General features: G+C 46.6%; 1 protein-coding gene and 1 pseudogene across 1 annotated transcript; both read right to left on the reverse strand.

Moving 5' to 3' along the window:
- Positions 1–6,378: 6,378 nt before the first annotated feature.
- On the reverse strand, positions 6,379–17,145 carry SAP30L (SAP30 like). Its single transcript, XM_010344588.3, has 4 exons — positions 16,340–17,145; positions 12,039–12,161; positions 9,729–9,827; positions 6,379–7,341 (listed from the first exon to the last, which is right to left on the reverse strand). The coding sequence occupies exons 1-4, from the start codon at positions 16,535–16,537 to the stop codon at positions 7,213–7,215; spliced, it is 549 nt and encodes a 182-aa protein (XP_010342890.1). The 5' UTR covers positions 16,538–17,145; the 3' UTR covers positions 6,379–7,212.
- A 1,620-nt stretch (positions 17,146–18,765) lies between these two features.
- On the reverse strand, positions 18,766–18,884 carry LOC120365599 (5S ribosomal RNA; annotated as a pseudogene).
- Between the last annotated feature and the right edge of the window lie 1,480 nt (positions 18,885–20,364).

The following is a 20,364-nucleotide window of genomic DNA, read 5'->3' on the forward strand; positions in this document are numbered from 1 at the left end:
ATTTTATTACTGAGACTTAGCCCCTGAGCTTTTCATTCTGAGGATCTGGAATGGGGTCCCAGGAAGTGGCATTGCAACAGGGTGCTTAGGGGATTCTGATGGGGGTAGATGGTGGCAAGTGCCACACTTTCAAAAACGCCGGACCTCAGATGATCTGATATTCGATATCCTAAAGCCCTATTTTGAAAAGAAAAAAATGGTGTCAGTTCCTAGTGAAACTTCTGTTCTAATAGCATATTAACATGTGGGTTCATCTCCATCTTTTCATTAAATTAATATCTGTGGATCCTTACGGGATGTTTACTTCAGCAAGGGGTCAGCCAGGTTTGGGAAGTGTGGGGACAAAGCACCCCTTTGCCCTTCAGTGTGTGAGGAGTTTGGAGACAACAGGCCCTTGTGGTTAGATACAGTATAAAAGAATGGGAGGATGGCAGAGGAGGGGAAGCGACTGCTTATGCTAAGAAACACGATATGAAAACTGGAACTGCCTTTGCTTTCAAAAGCAACTCAGGGACCTGTAAGTGATGGTGTCCTTTGGAAACAAACCGTCACTAGTTCTGAGAGCTCCTTGGTGAGAGCCAGGACTCCCTGTCCTCTCAAATATCTCATGAAAAGCCATGGAGATGGCAAGGTCAAGAGATTGAGACCATCCTGGCCAACATGGTGAAACCTCATCTCTACTAAAGATGCAAAAATTAGCTGGGCGTTGCACAACTGTAGTCCCAGCTACTCGAGAGGCTGAGGCAGGAAAATTGCTTGAACCTGGGAGGCGGAGGTTGTGGTGAGCCAAGATCACACCACTGCACTACAGCCTGGGGACAGAGCAAGACTCCATCTCCAAAAAAGAAAAAAAAAAAAAAAAAAAAAAAAAAAGCCACCCTCCAGACTCCTTACAGGGGAGTGGAATGGGAGAGGAGGAGGATGTGGGAAGGGGAGGATCTGTACTTTATTTTATTTCTTTCTTTCTTTCTTTTTTTGAGACAAAGTCTCACTCTGTCACCAGGCGCCAAGCTGGAGTGCAATGGCACGATCTCGGCTCACTGCAACCTCTGCCTCCCGGGTTCAAGCAATTCTCCTGCCTCAGCCTCCTGAGTAGCTGGGATTACAGGCACACACCACCATGCCCAGCTAATTTTTGTATTTTTAGTAGAGACGGGGTTTCACCATGTTGGCCAGGATGGTCTCGATCTCTTGACCTCATGATCCGCCCGCCTCGGCCTCCCAAAGTGCTGGGATTACAGGCGTGAGCCACCGCGCCCGGCCGATCTGTACTTTAAACATTTCTGTGAGGCTTAAAATTTTAGAGCTAAGATGTATTGCTTCTATGTAACTCATGATAAACTCAAATATTTATTGTACTTTTCCATTTTCATTCTGCAGAGGACAAAGCCGTGGTAAAGTGGCACTGGAGATAGGGTTGAAAGGGGAGGCCTGAACTCGAGGCTTGCCTTTGCTCTTCTCCAGTACTGTGAGGCCAGGTGAGCAGCATCATCTGGTAGGCCTTGGGGATCTCCACCAGTAACATGCAGCCATACTGCCCTGGCTTCTCAAGCTGTAGTATCCCTAGGGAATGTGCTACTATGCAGATTCTGATTGAGTAGACTGCTGGCAGGAGGGGCTGTGAGATGCTGCATTTCCAACAAGTGCCCAGATGGTGGACCAACTTTAAATAGTAAGGCTCTACTTTAGGTGAAGAAACTCCAGGCCACACACTGTTAAAACTGTCTTGGAGAAATTTAAACATTGGGATGTTTACATGCAGGTCTGGATTTCCAGCTCCTCTGGCCAAATTGCAAGACCTGGTCACACAGGGCTGGTGGGCCCACAAGGATACAATAGCAGAGAGCTGGGTAGTGGCTGCCCTTAGAAGGGACGTGAGTTTTCCAGTTTGCAGCTCACCCTCTGCAGGTATTTCAATGTGCAGTGAATTCCCCATCCAGTTTATTTATGTGGAAAACTGAAGACCCAGCGAGAGCACTCTCTTTGCCAAGGGCGTTCAGTACATTATGTGGAAGTTGAGCTCCAGACTCAGGCCATTGGACCCAGTCAGGCTCTTTCCAGGTGAGTGAATGCGATAGCAGGACTGGAACTTGGGCTTAATCTTCTGGGATCTAAACTCAGTGTACACTAGGAATGTAGGTGCTAGTATTTGGAGCTGGGAGGAAAGATCACTGTCATTAATCACTGTAATACGCTGCCAGGGCCAAATGTGGAAGTGAAAGCATCTGAATTCTATATAGAAATTCAAAGGGAAGACAGATGGTCTCTTACTCATTCGGATTGTTTATTAAGAGCAAAAGTTGGGCCATCCCATCTGTGTGATATTGCAACATGAAAAGTCACATACATACTAAGGAGACCCCATAGACTTGAGAGCCTTTCAACAGTACAGAGCCATAGATTACAAAGTTAAAATACAAATGATCCCCCAGATTTGGCAGAAAACAAGTATAATATGAGGAGGCCTGGAATGGAAGGGCACTTACTTTTCAATAAGGCAGTTACAAAATGGAGGGGGAAAAAAAACCCCAAAACCTCATACCCCAAAATATACTCTGATGAGCACAGCAGACAATAGAAATGTAAAAGAGGGATCCTGTACAACCCTCTATCATTGGCAAATGTGTTCATTAAGTGAAAGCAACTGATGGGTTTGTGTTTAAGATGCAAGCTAGGTAAAACAATTGACTGTAGACATTTCTACCTCAAGAAAAGTTCATATCTTGCCCCAGGCTGGATTCTACCTCAAATCACCAAACCCACTTTACCATTCTTAACCATAAACTTGGAAACAGTCTATAATACAATGAAAGGAATAAAAAGGCACCCCTAAAGCACCATGCTTCCCAAGGCATGCTCTTGAGCTCATCTGACCTTCAGTTTGATGGTCCAGCTCAGTAACGGGGACCAGGAGCTAGGGCCAGCTGCATTATACAACCTCAGAGGATCATCTGGAAGGCAGATCTGACCAAGAGATCACAGATCAAGCCCATTTCATGACGATTTAAATGCCAGGGCAATACTACATTTCCCAGTAGAGCTTTTGAACCCTGGTTTTAAATTACAGGCTAGATCTATTTTCCCTAACCACTCATTTTGTTAAACCTAACTGGCCGGATCATTCCACTCAATCTTTCTGCAGGTTAGTCCCTGAGAGCCAGGTTGGCCTTGGGAATTTCTGCTCAATTATAAGTTCTCAGGAATCTGAGGGCAGCTGATTTAGAGTGAATTAGAGTCATCCTGTAAGTCAGAAAGAATGCTAGACAGGTCAAGAGGGCTCAAGGTTTGTTCTGGTAATGCCATATGACCTCAGGCACATCTTTTGGAGTTTTAGTTTCCCATCTCTAAAAATGGATGACTGGACAACAGCAAGCTTAAAGGTCTTTCCACCTTGAAAATAATAGCACTTTTCTGACACGGAGACTTTGTTTTCCCAGTAAAAACAGTGTGTGAAGTCCATACAGGAGTCTAAGGTACAAGCCCTGGGCAACCATGAGAACTTTCAACTTCGTGGAAAGCAATAAAGTTATAAATCTTCCAGCTGAACTTTTTCCTGATGCTGTGAGCATCCGTTTGTGTGGGGCAGGTACAGAACTGAGTCTTCATCTGTCTTGAGTTTTAGCAGGCTGCTAACATCTCATCCCCCTCTCGTCCCCGCACTGCTCTGGCAAGAACAAGTGAGCATAAGCCAGCCAGTAAGGTTTTCTCAGTATTCTCCAACAAGCAACTGAGTGGACTGATACTCAGGGGTAAGGACAGGACACCAAAGTGTCCATGTCCTAGCACTGCTTATTTCCAAAAGGCAAACGCTATGCCCTGGAACAGTGCCAGCAATTAGGTGCTTTGCCAAAAATGACTTGTCCCAGGTGGCCCCCATGGGGCAGAGACTAAGATGGAAATTACGGAGAACATAGAAAGCCAGAGGTTTACAAAGCACAGGCTTCTCCGGGAGGTAGTGGGTTCTCTGTCTTCGGAGGTGTTTAAGTCCAGACTGCTCAACTCCTTGGTGGGGCAGCTGTAGGCAGAATGTCAGCACCTACGTGGAGCCTAGATTGGGTGATTTAACAGCTCTTTCTCAACTTTTGAGATTTTGTCATTGTAACGATGGACAGTGCCTTTGGATGACTTCCATGAAGCACTGCTCTGGGATCTACACCAGGTATAGCCTCCCTCAATAGGCAAGGCCTCCAGAGTAAGTTCCTTCTCCCACCCCTTCCCTTCCACCAGGCAACTGCCCTGCAGGATACTAACAAAAAAACTCCCACAAAATAAAGAGCCAAAACACCAAAATTAGATGCAACACTGCAGCTGAAAACAACTGTTACTATCTGTTCTCTGAAAGGCTAGCAGTGACTATTTAGCTATGACAGGAACATCTAACGACTTGGCAGCTGTAACACACACGTAGTAATATTTCTCTTCATTTTACAACACTGGTCTTGAATCCTTTGGTTTTCAATCTTTTATGAGATTCAGCTATGATCTTTTTTACATGCTATTGCCAACCTGTTCCTTGAAGTAAGAAGTTTGTCCATTGGTTTTTAAAAATCTTAAAACGACATGAACGGTAGGCTATTGATGGTTCCATGTGAGAACCCTGAGGGCATATCAAAGACCCACACCAGGCTGGAACTGAGGCAGGAACCATACTCTTTAAGAAGACAATGCCAGTTCTGGATTTCAAATTCCAGTTTTGCCCAGGAGCACCAACAGGAAAGAAGGCAATGTTGCTACGTCACAGGTGGAGAGAAGCTCGAGTCCTTGATGGGTGGTGTAAAAATGCAGCAGCCAAGATGAGCACTGCTTTCCCCACACCCCACTGCTCCCTGAAGCCAGACCTCGTTGCTCTGGAGGGCCTGGCCACTTCTCACAGGCAGGAGTCCTTTGCCCAAAGATAAAGCCACCAGAAACTGCAGAAGAGGCTAAGGCAGGTGGTTTAGTGGTTTGATGAAAGAACAGATTTCTGCACGTAAGAAAAACATAGGTTCAAATAATTTTGTCTTTTCTCTTACCTGAAGTGTTTTAAAAGGTTGAAAGGATGACCACAACCTCCACTTTCCACAAGCACCTCTCCTTAGAGGAAAGACAACAACACGGCATCTGGCTGAAGGTGAAATATTTCCCCAGGTTTAGATTTGGAACAAAGATTCTTTCAGACATGCTTGAACAGATGGATCCTACCACCACATATTCTTGTGCAGAAGCTATTGTCTCTCTCAACTGGGAAAACAGATTTGCTGCTAAAGAAATAGGGATGTGACCTACATGCTCACAATTCTGGTTTACATATCAGAAAAATACACTTTTTTACTCATTAAGACATGGACACTTCCATGAAGCAAGTTAATGACGCCTTAACCTGCAGGCCCCATGTGCCCCTCAACTCTAGCCCCTGGAGTCTTCTTGATACCTGTATCAACATCCTTCAGCTGTAAGTGGGGAGAGAATCTCCAAGCACACAGTGAATATGAATGACTGAAAACACTCACAGAGCACTGGAACATGCCATCCACAGCCAGGAGGCACACCAAAATAGGATCCTCTCCAGTCCAGAGCATATTCTATATACACTCATTTATACATATTTAATTTAAAAGGCTGCAATCTGCTTGACATGCATTTTGAACACAAAAGCTTTGCTGCAATGGAATATGCTGCATTTTGGTGGGAGTGGTGACCCTGTCCCTATTCCACAGAAAGCATGGTACTCTGCTACACAGAACTGAGACCTTTGGACACTCTGCCACCGTGCTCAGTAAGGGGTTTAGTTCTGACTGAGGTGGTGCTCAGATTAAGCCATCTGTGAAACTCTCTGCCAGGCCAGGGTGTCCATTGTTCTTTTTATTATTTAAGGCTTAAGAAATAACTCAGAATTGAAACTGACTAGGAAAATGACACCTTTGACCATATGTCAAGACGGTCATAAATTGGAATCTAAATCCTTTTCTTCTCTTTCTCCCACCCTCCTACCTCACACCCTCTTGTCCTCCTTTACACTGATTTAGAGAATTTTGCAAAAACATGTTTTTGGATATAAAGCTTTGTTTTCACAGGATACTTTGGCTCTGATATAATCAGCTTGAGCAGTTCAACTTTTTGAACAACAAATTAGGTATTTCCAAAAATTATTTTAGCAATCTTTCTCCCTAAGAGGGATGGAGGCAAATTGTTCACAAAAATGAGCATCAGATGGAATTGACCTTTGTTGCCCAAACTCATGATTTGCTGATGACCAGAGCCCAGGGAGTCAAGGCCAGCCAGACTTTCAATCCTAAGCTGGACTTTCGGGCGGGAATCACATGGCCCCTGGCAGCTTGCATGGTGGTTGTGAACTTAGGATGAATACTTCTGAAAACACTTGCCAAAAACCACTAAATGTCAGTGTGTCAATGCATTTATTGCTTGGCTGAAGTCCTAATATCCAACTGTACCCCAAAGAGTGAAGCACAGTGGGGTACATAAGGGACCACATCTTCTGTGAGGGTCTCTACATCACTGTTTCTGGAACCTCAACAAATACAGTTTTGCACATGCAACTGTCCTGAAATCCCTGTCGGTGCATCAGGGTTTCCTCCACGTTCTAGCAGTGAGGTGGTGAGCAACAGAAATGGCAGAGGTCTCAGCAATGAGGTGTGAAGCAGACGTTACAAGGCTGGCACTGTTAGTGACAGCTCAATTAGCCAATACATACTGATTGAGTGCCTGTGTACAAGGCACAGGGTGAGAGGGGGACCAGTGTCAAGCTGATCTGCTGATAAACGACAAAGCTTGCAACGAAGCTGGCGGGATAGCTCTATCGCCAGCGGGCAGCATGCAAGTCCAGACTTCTGTCTGCTCATGCACTTCCACTGTCAATTGCACTTTGCTGCTATTCCAAGCTACGGCTCACACGTGGCAGCCTGGTGGATAAGGTGATTACCAAAGACATTTCCAGTAGAATTGACTTAATGCTTTGCTGAATGCTGAAATAACATAGTTTTTAATTCTTTTAATGATCCTGTTTTCTTAGTCCAGTTATTTTAAAAGACAGTCTTTCTATACACATGCTAAATCATGAGAATATAATCCTCCTGACCAAAAAGATTTACAGTATCCATCATTCAAACTTTTTTATTTACAATAATATTTAACAGTCTTTATGGGCTTAAATGTAGCAGATTATCACCTGTGCATCAAGCATTACACTTCATTCCTTTAAGATGTGCTTCATCCTCACTCAAGCTGCTTGCCTCCCTCCGATTTCTGGTCCAGTCTACTCTTGTTACTCTTCACCATGTAGATGAAGTAGGCAAGGGTCTCTTTTTCATTCACAGGTATGTTCCTGAAGTGTCGACTCACAGTCTATGCGTGGGGAGGGGGGAAAAACCAAAGTTCCTTAAACCATGCATAAATCACACTGCAAATTCTACATCGGATAAAGCAAACAGGGAGTTGCTTGCATGCTGTGGTGGGAATTACAACTGCTACAGAACTTGCTGCCGTGTGCAGAACTCAGAATGCCCTTTGCCTTTCCTCCCCAGGGATGTAGGTGGTTTAATTTCCAGGATCCGAAAGTGGCTTTTTAACCCACAACTCTTCCAAGGTGCACTTCTATTTCAGTGGCAGCCAACCACCTGTCATGGCATGATTTCATGATCATACTCATGGAGGAGAGATGGGGACTGCACTGGTTGGCTGGCTGCTACCAAATCCCTAAGGCCTTGAAAGTGGGCAGAAATGTGTCTCTTAAAAATTGTCAGGCAGGCATGGTGGCTCACACCTGTAATCTCAATGCTTTGGAAGTTAAGGCGGGAGGATGAGTTGAGGCAAAGAGTTTGAGAGCACCCTGGGCAACTTAGTGGAGAACTCATCGCTACAAAAAAAAAAAAAAAAAAAAAAATTAGCCAGGTTTCGTAGCTTGTACCTGTGGTCCCAGCTACTTAGGAGGCTGAGGTAACAGGATCATTTGAGCCCAGAAGGTTGAAGCTGCAGTGAGCTGTGATTGCGCTACTGCACTCCAGCTTAGGTGACAGAGTGAGACTGTCTCAAAAACATAAAAATTGTGTTAGGTCAGGCGTGGTGGCTCACACCTGTAATCCCAGCACTTTGGGAGGCCAAGGCAGGCAGATCACCCAAGGTCAGGAGTCTAAGACCAGCCTGGCCAACATGATGAAACCCGTCTCTACTAAAAATACAAAAATTAGCTGGGTGTGGTGGCAGGCACCTGTAATCCCCGCCACTTGGGAGGCTGAAGCGGGAGAATCACTTGAACCTAGGAGACGGAGTTGCGGTAAGTTGAGATCACGCCACTGCACTCCAGCCTGGGAGACAGAGCAAGACTCTGGTCTTTAAAAAAAATTGTGTTAAATGAAGAGCCAACTGAGCAAATTGAACAGAGGTATCTGAACCCCTAAATTCCTCTAAATAGTACATAATTGCCTCTTGAAAGACACACTGGATTTGAAGGAAAATGCATCATTTACTACATATTCCTAATACTTCATTCTGTAAGTAATGAGAATCCAGGTCTCCTCTTGCCCCACTTCATTCTTTCCCTTCCACTAGGGAGAACACCAGCAAATGGGTGATGTTATCTTGAAGCAGAAGAGGCTTGTGACCTCCTCTTTGTCATCTGGACACTGTTGAAGAAGTTGTTTAAGTGACAGCTGAGCAAGAAACCTCTACAGGAAAAACCAAAAATGAAACGGGCTGGGAGCCTTTCAGGAAATCTCAATGGATCAAGGTAGTTGAAACAGGTAAAAGATGACAGACTACTACACATAAAGAGTGGTTATCTCTGGATAATAGAATTATATTTTTCTTTTCTCCATTTTCCAACTTTTCAACAGTAATAGGCAGAAAAATACATTAAGAAAAGAGTGATGAAGAAAGAAAAGAGGGATGAGAGAATACCTGTACAAATGCCAAGGATGGAATTGTCAAGCCAGGCTGTTCATGTATTTTAAAAGTGGCCAATGGAGCATTTCCCCTACTTCAGACTGTGTTAAGAACCCAGGGCAGGAGAAGACTTTCTTGGGTGCCATTCATTAAAATACTTTCATTACCAACACCAAGGGGAAATCAAAGAAAAAAAAGAAAAATAGCTCTTGCAGAACATCAGGAAGGTTTTGGAATGATTAATCTGACACATCTGACGTGCAAAAATGATCATATCTATAAAGAATCTTCCTAAGCCATGCACAGCGGCTCACGCCTGTAATCCCAACACTTTGGGAGGCTGAGGTGGGAGGATCGCCTAAGCCCAAGAGAATCATTTGGGCAACACAGTGAGACCTCATCTCTACAAAAATAAACAAAATTAGCTGGGTATGGTGGTATGCACCTGTGGTCTAAGCTAATCTAGAGGCTGAGGTGGGAAGGATCACTTGGGAGTTTGGGGCTGCAGTGACCCTAGACTGTGTGACTGCACAAAGTCTGTCTGACCTTGTGATCCACCTGCCTTGGCCTCCCAAAGTACTGGGATTACAGGTGTGAGCCACCATGCCCGGCCTGCTGTGTGATTTTAAGCAAGCCCTTTCCTCTTTCTCTGCCATGGTTTCTTTTCTGGAACTGAGGCCTTCGCAGGTTTAAAGCTGTGGGGTTCTAAATTGTGCCAAAGAGGAATACCGAGTTGCTTCCAGAATTCTGGAGATTACACTTAGCAGACACACACAGTAAGGGAGAATCAGGGTTACCATCAGAAGCAGCACAATGCTGGCTCTTTTTAGAGGGCAATTTTGTCTACCTACTTCTGCTAACTGGGCCTTATTGAAGCCCGGTCTGGTCTGCAACTTGTAGTGTCGTTTATAACGTCGTAGGGTATTCACCTGCAGCTGGAACAGATCGACCTACGAAGAAGAGGAGAAAAATGTTATCTATTACCTGACCAACCAGGACTTACCAAGAGCCCACTATGTGCCTAGCACTACACTTGGTAGGGGTGAGGATGGGGAGGGCTACAAAAGAGGTCTTAGAAATGGTCTATTAAGGACTAGTAACTGGCTAGGAGGGCAAAAGTAACAGTGGAACTGGCTGGGGTGGGCTGATCTCACAAAACTGGTGAAGGTGAAGCTAAGCTAAAGAGGGGCAGGGTCTGGTAAGGCACTGAGAAACAGGGTAGGGAATGAGGGAGAAAATCAGAGCACAGGCAGCTGGAAGAGGCACAGATGGGCCAGGGGGTCACAGGCAACTGAGATGGGTTTAAAAGGTGAGACTGGATGGTAGCATGTCTAAAAAAACAGAAGGAGCTATCACAGAGGGTGGAGGGTGATAGTGCAGGATGGTTCTGGTGGTGGTGGTTGGGAAGACTGATGAGGGGATGCAAAGGGAGATGCTATAGCAACAATCAGAACGCAAAGAAGAGGATGAGCTTTGGAGGGGCAGTGATGCTAGAAGGGACACCAAAGATGGAGAGTAAAGGCAAAACCAGAGATATCCTGGAAAGAGACAGGCCAGAACAAGGCAGTGACTGGATAGAGGGGCACAAATGAGGGCAGTGGGAAGAACTGTAATCCTCAGACAGCTCTTTCCTAGGCCCAGCCTTCAGGTGTTAGAATCCTTAACCTCCCTCCAGAGAAAGTTCAAAAGCTACTGTAGTGAATATGCAAACCAGCAGGTTAGGGTTGGGATCTTTGCAGATGACTTGATAACAGAGGGGAAGGGACCCCCCCTTTTTTTTCTAACAAAGGAAGACAGGAAAGCTGCATAGTCATGAAAAATTGAAGGCCCAGAAAGTTGGGCTGCCTTTACCTGCCTCTAAAAGAGCTGTTCTTGCTTCAGGCAGGTGGAGAGCACTTAAAAACAAAATGAATGATCAATATGAGGGGCCAAAGTCCTTCATTCTTTTCAAAACATTCCTCAAAACCTTTTTTTTTTTTTTTTTTTTTTTTTGTGAAAACCATTTAGAAATCGAATACATCCCTTTCTTTATAAAATAACAACGATGCTAAAGGCAACAGCAAAGATTTTGTAAACCAATGTTGGAAAAGGGGACACAGGGAGGGGCAGAGGGAAAGGGCCAGATTTTCAAAGGTTTCCTCCACATCTGCAGACAAAGGCCCGCCTACTCTTTCTATTCCTACACAGTCATTTTCACTCTGAGTGCTAACAGGCGGTTGCCTTATGAAATATTCATGTGTCAAATATTCAATGTACACTATAAACGGTTCTTCTTTTGCTGAGTCTTGAGTGAAAACAATTTAGTAGAAAGAAAATCCAATATTCTTTCCTGAATCCTCACTTAATAGACACCGGCACCTGAAGGGAATGCAGCCTTCCGGTTTTAGAAGCCTAGTTCTCATGGTCTAGCGCAGTGGTTCTCAACATAGGACGATTTTGTCTTGCAAAGGATGTGTGGCAATGTCTGGAAATACGTTTTGATTATCATGACTCAGGGTGATAGGTAGAATCCCATGAGGGGATGCTGCTGAGACATGCTGTTAAATATCCTACAATGCAGAGGACAGTCCCCACAACAAAAATTATTTGGCCCCAAATGTCAACAGTGCTAGGGTTGAGAAAACCAGGTCCAGTTTAACCAACTTTGAAATGGATCCTTGCGAACAGTCTGGACTAGGTGTCAAGAAATCAGTGAGAGAAAATCAGAGTTGGTATGAACTGACGACTTACACCTGCATTTCACAGAGCAGAAAAAAGAAGGGAAGAGACTTCTCCCGAACCATTACACACTCTCTACAGGCAAACAGGGTTTCAACAAAAGGTGACACTGTGGTTGTATTTACGCACTGGTCAGGGGTGTCTTGCAGAAAGGCAACGTGGTCTACTGGAAAGGGCCCTAAACTAGAGCCTCCAAACTATATACATGCCCACAGCTCTGTATGCCTGTCTGTAAAATGATGGAGCAGTCTGACCAATTGGTGTCCAAGCTTTTAGCTCTCAGATTCCCTATTACTGTAATTCACTTTTCAGATAAGAATCCACAGCCAAACAAAGGGGACTAAAATTACTTCTTAACACAAAAAGTAGACCCAGGTCAGAGGTGAGGATCAGATTAGAATCCATTCTTCCAGCTTCTGCAAACTGATTTCTTCGACCTTTACCTCAGGAATGTCAGTGTCGTGCTCGGGAGAATCTCCACCATCATCACTTGTCTTCCTCTTCCTTTTATTTCGGACACTCTGGATGAAATTTTTGTGAAAATCACAGATATACAGGTGTCTTACCTAATGGAAAGAAAATCAAAGTCAGAGTTGGCCAATTCCTTGGAAACAGCAACAGGTATCTGTTAAATTGTGGGCTTTCTTCCACTGGAAGGCACTGGAGAGATAGATGGAAGATGTAGGCGATAATTCCCAGAAGCTCACTACTGAGTAGCAAAAGAACACAAAGTGGATGCTAACATTACACTTGGCGGTGTATCATACGCCAAGCCTCCACTGTATCATGAAGACCGTAAATGATTCGGCAAAGGAAGAGATCCCTGCAACAGAGATGTTCCGGGTGAAGGGCCCTGACTGAAAAAGAGGACTTTAGGCAGACAGGAAGCATTCCAGATGGGTAGGAGAGCCAAGATTTAGAGTTTCCAATGAGGATGACAGAAAGAATGAGTGGAGAGGCCCAGGGTACACAGTGTCAGTTGGGTGACATGTAAAAGATTAGGAAAAAGTGAGGCATCTAGGGGTGGGGGAGGACATGAGAACAGCTTGGACTTTCCTTTAGATAAGAAAGAGTCCCTCAAGGAAGCAGGGAGTGATGTGACATTATCAGAAGGCCTGCAGGAGTCATGAACTTACAGTAGGCTGGAATGCATTGTCCTGGGGAGGAGGAAAGCAGGAAAGAAGGGACTGTGGCGATGTATTTGGGACACCCTATTTTTATACTGATAATAGCTACTTTTGTAGGATAACAACTCTCTGAAAAACTTTGTTTCCATGTGTCATAATTCTTGCATTACCTCACATCTGATCCACAAAGAAATGTGGAAAAAGATGTGGAAATTCTTACAAGGTAGAACCACATAAAGAAGGTGGATACTACAGATTTTCTAATGCAAGCTGGAGGCACACTAGTAAGTGAAGATGGCGACAGCGGCTAAAACATGAAGAATCCTCCAGGGCTAGCTGGAGGAACCACTGAAAAACCTTACAGAAACTGAATGCCCGGTAAATGGATTGGGGTTGTTGATACTGAAACAGCTGTTGCACAAATGTTCTGCAGAGACTCTGAATTTGAGTTTATTCCTTAAATCCTTAAAGATAAAAGTAAGCTGGCAGGAAATCAGCATCAACTAATTCAGACCTTTTCATGGAGAAAATAATGAAAATTGTTTATTTATTTATTCAGATGAATGATCACTTTCAATGTGGCTGGATTAGTGAGTCATGAGTACTTTTAAGTTTATACCGTGATGGTGTCTTGCAGACAACAGGTACTCAAGAAATGCTGATGCGCCAATATAGGCAGTCCCCTATATCTAAAAGTGGCTTAGGCTAATGAAAGCCACCATTTACATGATTACAAATTGGGATGGCTTTGCCAGATTGAACTCTGTCAAAGGACTTTCAAACACAGCACATGCCACTGTCCCAAAGAATCCCACCTAGCTGATGTATATACTACTGGACATGCTTTTCTCCAGGAAGAAAGCACAGCAAAGCACATTCTGCATCCCTGAGAGGAAGCTGTCCACTCAGATCAACTGCTCAAGTTCACAGTAACAAACTTTATAACAGAACAGGGAGAATAGGTGGCTTCCGAAAGCTTTGGCTGGGAGATTTCAGATCAGGACAATAGAATGGAATCTTAGCTGTAAAAGAACTTAGCAATCACTAGTGGAATCCCATTGACCCCGATCCCATTTTCTAGACGGGTAAAATGAAGCCATCCAGAGTGACGAAATAACCTGGTGAAGGTCACCCAGGCCTTCTGCCCCCGAGTACATGTCTCTTCCTACCCCAGCATTTTCCTTTATACTATTCTCAACTTTCATTTTTCTCCAGAAAAAAAAAAAAAGCAGGGATATGTTAACTGGAGGTATATTAATATTTTAATAGATCACAGAACACTGCCAAACTCTACATAACATGAGTTAAACAGCCCGAGTTGAATTCTTGGTGCTGTTATTTATGAAGGTTCTCTGCTAGACTCTCTTACAAGATAAATAATCATATTCTCCTTAACCATGTTCAAGTACATATTGGTTTTCAGAAATTTCAGAGCTCAGTGGCCTTTGGGAGTGGGGTGGGGGCAGGAGAGTGGTAGCAAAGGCTCTAGTGGTTTTTTTTTTTTCCTTCACTTTCTGCAACAGCTAAAAATTCTTTTAACACAGCAGTTACTTGGAATTGAATTCCTGCCCAAGCCTGTGAAAAACAAAATCCCTTTCAGAAATAATGACTTCACACCACCTTAAAACAAATTGTGAGTGATTCCACCTGGAAACCTGACTCCTTCAGAAGTATTACTTTTGGGAACACTAGTGCTAGGCTCGGGCTGCCTTTCTTCTAGACGGTGTGTGTGAAATGATCAGCATAGCTCAACACAGGTTTTCTAGTAGAGTCAATGGGTAAATACAAGGAGCCCCAGTTGCAGTAGCAAAATCATCCAGATGGGAAGGGATCTAGTGGTCTAAAAGGGATGGAAGATTCTATTTCTTGGAAAATATTATTATAAGCTGCTCAAGTAAAGCAGCTTACTTCTAAGAACCTACACAGAAGGTAGCCAGTGTTAGGAAGAGGATGAATTCATTGCCGTATTTCACCTCATCATGTGACCTAATGAGGGACCACCTTGGTGTCTAGCTCCATGTTTGTTCTTAGGTAATCACCATTCATGCATTCATTGATAGAGAGCTGTAGTAAGAAAAGTCATTAACTTTCTCCCAACCACTTAAAAATAGCACCTGTCCATGCAAGAGCTGCAAATGTACTATAACGATTAACTTAAAATGGGGTAGGAGGGAAGAGTCTGAACAAAGGACAGGGGGCTAGGCACAGTGGCTCACATCTGTAATCCCAGCACTTTGGGAGGCCTATGAGGGTGGATCATTTGAGGTCAGGAGTTCAAGGTTAGCCCGTCCAGCATGGCAAAACCCCATCTCCACTAAAAATAAAAAAATTAGCCAGGTATGGTGGCAAATGCCTGTAATCCCTGCTTTTCAGGAGGCTGGGACAGGAGAATTGCTTTAATTTGTGAGGTGGAGGTTGCAGTGAGCTGAGATCTTGCCACTGCACTCTAGTGTGGGCAACAGAGTGAGACTTTGTCTCCAAAAAAAAGGGACAGGGGAGATTTTGTATTTAGTGGAGACTTAATGAAGAGTTACGTATAGGGCTTGGACGTAAATCAGATAATATGTTTAAGAAATTAACCAGCCTCTTAGGTGCCGTGTGTATCGGACACCCTCACTTCTATCTCGGGGCCTGTTTCAACCCTAAAATCAGAGAGGAAACGTGCACTCCTTTTCAGTTTAACAAGCAGTCTCTGATTTCCTCCAAGTGTGGAAAAATTTTGATTCTAAAAGAGAATGGATGTTAACCACCTAAGCTCTTAGTCTGCCTGAATATTAAATACCCCCTTAATTCATTTCCAGTTCCTAATCATGAATCAATCACTTAAGGCTTGCAGCAACAGATGCCAAACTAAAAAGTTCTTAATTGGTTGACAATAGGCACAGCTTCAGAACTGTTAACTAGAAGTGGAGAAATCACACAGAAGAAGTTTCCTATAATAAGGCACAAAGAGCAGGGCAATTCTATTTAAATTTAAATCTCCACCCCCTTACTTCAAAAGAAACTACCACTAAGAAAATTGATGTCTTTTCTTCCCCCTCCAGTCAAATCGACTGCAAGAGCCATTTCCCAAGACCTGGCCTTGGCCTTATTTCTGCCACATCCTAGAAAAACCCATTCCCACAGCTGCCTGCGAAGCAGCTAGCTCGGTGACACTCTGCAGATGCCGAGGCTGCGGGAGCCAGGGAAGTATCTGCCACCTTTCTCTGTCTGAAGGAATAACAGGGTTCCTAGAAGGAGAGAGAAGTTGGAAAAGAGCCGGGTGTCTTCACCCCTTCTCCGACTCTTGCTCCTTCAAGGGCCAACAAAATTAACCCACATCTCCCAGCTATAAAATCTAAACCAATAAAACAAGTTGGAAACTGCTGTCGAATCTTCCCAGGCAGCAGGAGTCCCGAAGCCCCCGCCCCCATCCTCCCGATCCCGGCAGAATCACAGTCAGAGCATGTCAGCACCGGAGCGGCCTTTGAAATGCCGAGTCCAACTCCTCAGTTCTGCAGACCCGGGGCGGCGAGGCCCAAGGCGGGGAGTGCCCAGGGAGTCTAGCCCGCAGCCCGCGGCAGCGGCCGGAGAGGGTGGGGGCGCCGGGGCCCAGACCCGGGCGGGGGCGGACTCACGCTCTTGTCGATGTCCAGCTTGAGTTTCTTCTGCGAGATGCTCTTCTGGACCCTCTTGCTGAAGGAGGCGTTGCCCGCGGGCCGGACGCAGCGCTCGCCGTCCTCGATGAGGCAGCAGCTCTGGCCGTAGCCCGGGGCGGCGGCGGGGGCGGCGGGGGGCCCTTCGCGGCTGTCCTCCTCCGTGCTGAAGCCGTTCATCTCCCTGCCCCGGGCCGGTTCCTCTGGGGGAGGGTCCCCGGTAGGCCACTCCGCAGCCGCGCTCGCCGCGGGGCAGGTCGCTGAGACCCCCGCACCCGAGGGTCCCAGAGTCCGTCTCCAGCCCGGGCGCTGCGCTGCCCCGCGACCGAGAGGCCCGGCTCCCTCGGCCCCCGGCCCTCCGCCTCCGGAAGCCCCCTTCCTCCCCGCTCGAGGCCCCGGGGTCGGCTCCCACGGCTCGCAGGGCCCCGCCGGGGGTCACCCGGAGGCGCCTTCTGCCGGGGGCCCAGAACCGTAACCCTGCCGCAGGGGCGTCCGGGAGAGCGTCCCGGGAAGCAGCCGCTCCCCAAGGACTCCGGGCCCACGTTGCCAGGGGGTTTCGAAGGCCCCCGCCGGCTCCCGCCTTCTTTCGGCTGCGGGGCAAACTCGCTGCCGGGCAGCTCCCCCGGGGTGGCGCGGCCTCCTCGCGCGGGGCCCGGCCTCGAACCCGCGGCGCCCGGGCCCCGCGGCTCGTCCGGCCCACTCCACCCCTGCAGCCACTGGGCTGCTCCCCGAGTCCCGCGGCAGCCCCTGGGCCGCCTGGCCGCCGCCAGCCGAACGCGCCGCACCACAACAGTTCGCTCCCCCCGCCCTCCGCGGGACAGCGGAAGTCCCGCCTTCACGCGGCCATTGGCCGCATTTGCTCTCTGGGCGGGGCCGCCGCTGCCGCTGGCGCGTCCCATTGGGTGTCACCGCCGCCAGTCTCCGGCGCCAGGCTACTTCCTGGACTCTGCTGGGATGGGTTCAAAGTAGAGAAAGTGGAAGAGGAAAGAGTTACCCCGGCGAGGACTGGGAACCGGGCCGCCGAGTCTCCGGTCCCGGGAAGGGATGGAGAGCAGAGGCCTGGCTGGACCGAGGGCTAGACTCCAGGAACAGAGGAACACAGTCGGGGACAGACAGAAGTAGAGACGCGGGCGGGGACGCCGAGGGACACAGTTGGAGGAGCGGCATATGAGGGACCTAAAGGGGACAGAGGTGCTCGCGAGAGGGGCGGACGAATCCAACGAAGGGGCCAGGACCAGAGGACTCGCGGACACATGGGAGGGAGGGTGGTGAGACAGGACGGAAAGCCAGTCATGGCGGGAAAGACAGAGGGACAACCCCATGCAGATAAGTGGAAAGACATGTGGAGGTGATGGGCGATCTTGCAAGGTGGTCGCAGTATTGGCGGTAGCCGGGAACTTCCAGACTGTGGAGACTGGGACTAGCTTGGACGGCACGGAAAGAAAAGGAGAGTGGGAAAGGAGACCCCGAGGGGTTTGGGCGCCCCCTCCACAGGGAAGAGTGGGAAGTCCGGCTGAGGTCTGGAGGGTGGACTAGGTGAGCCGCGGTCAAGAGGAGGGAGCTGCAGGGGAGATGGAGAGAAGGCTGAAAGTGGGGGCCGGGGGCCAATCTCGGGATCGAGATGGGGAAGGGCTGCGGTGTCTTGGGCCTTCCCTGGAGCTCCAAGCTGTGGTTTATGGCTTCGAGCCCCCGGGTCTGTCGGCGAAGCGACTGCGCCCTGCCAAGCCCCTGCGCTTGGTTTCGGCGCTCAGGGCACCACCTCCCCTCCAGGAAGGGCTGCAGGGGATCCTCTGGTCCAGCACTTCAGTCATGCCACCTTCCAACTGGGCAACATGGGGACAGATGAGGTCCGAAGGGTGATGGGACTAGCCCAGGGTAGTGTAGTCATTTAGGGCTGGGCAGCGTTTTATGGGCAGGGAAGAGCGGAGGATGTGTTAGGTGATAGGTGAGCAAGTGTTCCTATTTTCATAGTACTAAAGGGCATAGAAGGAGCTTCGGGTTTGTGTCCTGTTGAAAAAGGGAAAGCTACCAGTTTCCTGGGTTAGGGATGCCTGGTGATCTTAAGTTTTGCTCAGTGGCCATAAACGTGTATTTGTAGCATCTAAACTGGTAATTTCACACCTGGGACAGCCATCGTCAGAAATAGACCTACCCGAGATAATATGAAGTACGGTGATGCTCATTATGAGATTATTTATAATAGGAAAAATAAAATAGAACCTCAGAGTGCCAAAAGGGAAGTGGTTAAGTAAACTACCTAAAATCTTCAGAAAGAGATATTGTGCAGTTAGCATTTAAGGGAGTTTCAATATCAATGTAAACATTTTCTATAGAGAATAACTCACCATTAATTCTTAAAGAGTTGATGAGGAGTTGGAGAAATGCTTTTTAAAGAAAAGAAAACCAAAAGCCTGCAGCACCCGGTATTCCCAGGTGGAATCCCATCCCAGTACTAATCAGGCCCAACCCTGCTTAGCTTCTGAGATCAGACGAGATTGGGCACATTCAGAGTAATATGGAGAAATGCTTTTTTATAAGGAAAAAAAAATCAGGATATGAAATTGCATGTAGGATATGATGTCTATACATCTATGTTTAAAGAAAAAAAAAAAACTATTGGTATAAAACATATACCAAACTACTAATAATGATAATTTCTGGGTAGCAGGAATATGGTTATTTTTCTCCTTTTGTTTAACCTTTGTATTTTCTTTAATAAGCATTATTTTTGTTTTTACAGTAAAAAAAATAGACTGAAAATGTAATGGAAAAAAGGCACAGATTAATAGGAGTCTTCCTTCAGAGTTCATATTCTATTCAAAAGTAAGTTGTTGTTGAACTCATCAGGTTGGCTAGAGGAGGAGGATGAAACATAATCCTTTCTCTAAAATGGTATCTCCCACCTGGGGTGCTCAGACACATATGTAGAAAATAGCTGGGTATCTGTGCCAGGCAGTGTGTGATGTTGGTTCTAAAGTCAGTTGGTATAGATAAAACCTCCTTGTTTCCCATATTTTTCTAAACAGCGTTTGCATTCAGTGCTAGGCTACTGCGGCACACACAGCTTTTTCTGCACCGACTTCCCCTGGCTTAAGGGTATCTGGGACCTTAGGTCCTCTATCTCAGTCCTTTAGTTAGTGGCTGCCTCTTATATCTGCTATTCTTGTATTATTTAGCATTCTTTTTTCTTTTCTTTTCTTTTCTTTTTTTGAGACGGAGTTTCGCTCTTGTTACCCAGGCTGGAGTGCAATGGCGCAATCTCGGCTCACCGCACCCTCTGCCTCCTGGGCTCAGGCAATTCTCCTGCCTCAGCCTCCTGAGTAGCTGGGATTACAGGCACGTGCCACCATGCCCAGCAATTTTTTGTATTTTTAGTAGAGACGGGGTTTCACTATGTTGACCGGGATGGTCTCGATCTATTGACCTCCTGATCCACCCGCCTTGGCCTCCCAAAGTGCTGGGATTACAGGCTTGAGCCACCGCGCCCGGCTCTTTTTTCTTTTTACAGGTAGTTTCTTATAACTGTAGGGGACTACAGTCCCCTATTATAATTGATACATGTTTCTATTAATATTTTCCTGTTCAAATTATTGTAGTGCTTACTCTTTCCTGAACCCAGACTGATACCCCTAGCCAACTTCTGTGTGTGTGTGTGTGTGTGTGTGTGTGTGTGTGTGTGTGTGTTGGCAGGGAGCTCATGCTTGTAACCATTCTTTTTTTCTTTATTGATACTGGGTTTCATTCATGTTGCCCAGTCTGGAGTGCATGACAGTATCTCAGCTCACCGCAACCTCCACCTGCCAGGTTCAAGCGATTTTCCTGCCTCAGCCTCCCAAGTAGCTGGCATTACAGGCATATGCCACCACACCCAGCTAATTTTGTATTTTTAGTAGAGATGGGGTTTCTCCATGTTGGTCACGCTGGTCTTAAACTCCCAACCTCAGGTGGATCCACCTGCCTTGGCCTCCCAAAGTACTGGGTTTACAGGCATGAGCCATCATGCCTGG

The sequence above is a fragment of the Saimiri boliviensis genome, chromosome 1 (assembly GCF_048565385.1).
Source record: "Saimiri boliviensis isolate mSaiBol1 chromosome 1, mSaiBol1.pri, whole genome shotgun sequence".
Lineage (NCBI taxonomy): Eukaryota > Metazoa > Chordata > Mammalia > Primates > Cebidae > Saimiri > Saimiri boliviensis.

Coding starts and splice junctions, on each gene's coding strand:
- SAP30L (XM_010344588.3), bottom strand. CDS start 16,537: ATGAACGGCTTCAGCACGGAGGAGGACAGCCGCGAAGGGCCCCCCGCC. Junction 9,828..12,038: donor ACGACACTGACATTCCTGAG/GTAAAGGTCGAA, acceptor TCTTCTTCGTAG/GTCGATCTGTTCCAGCTGCA. Junction 7,342..9,728: donor ATAAGGCCCAGTTAGCAGAA/GTAGGTAGACAA, acceptor CCCCACGCATAG/ACTGTGAGTCGACACTTCAG.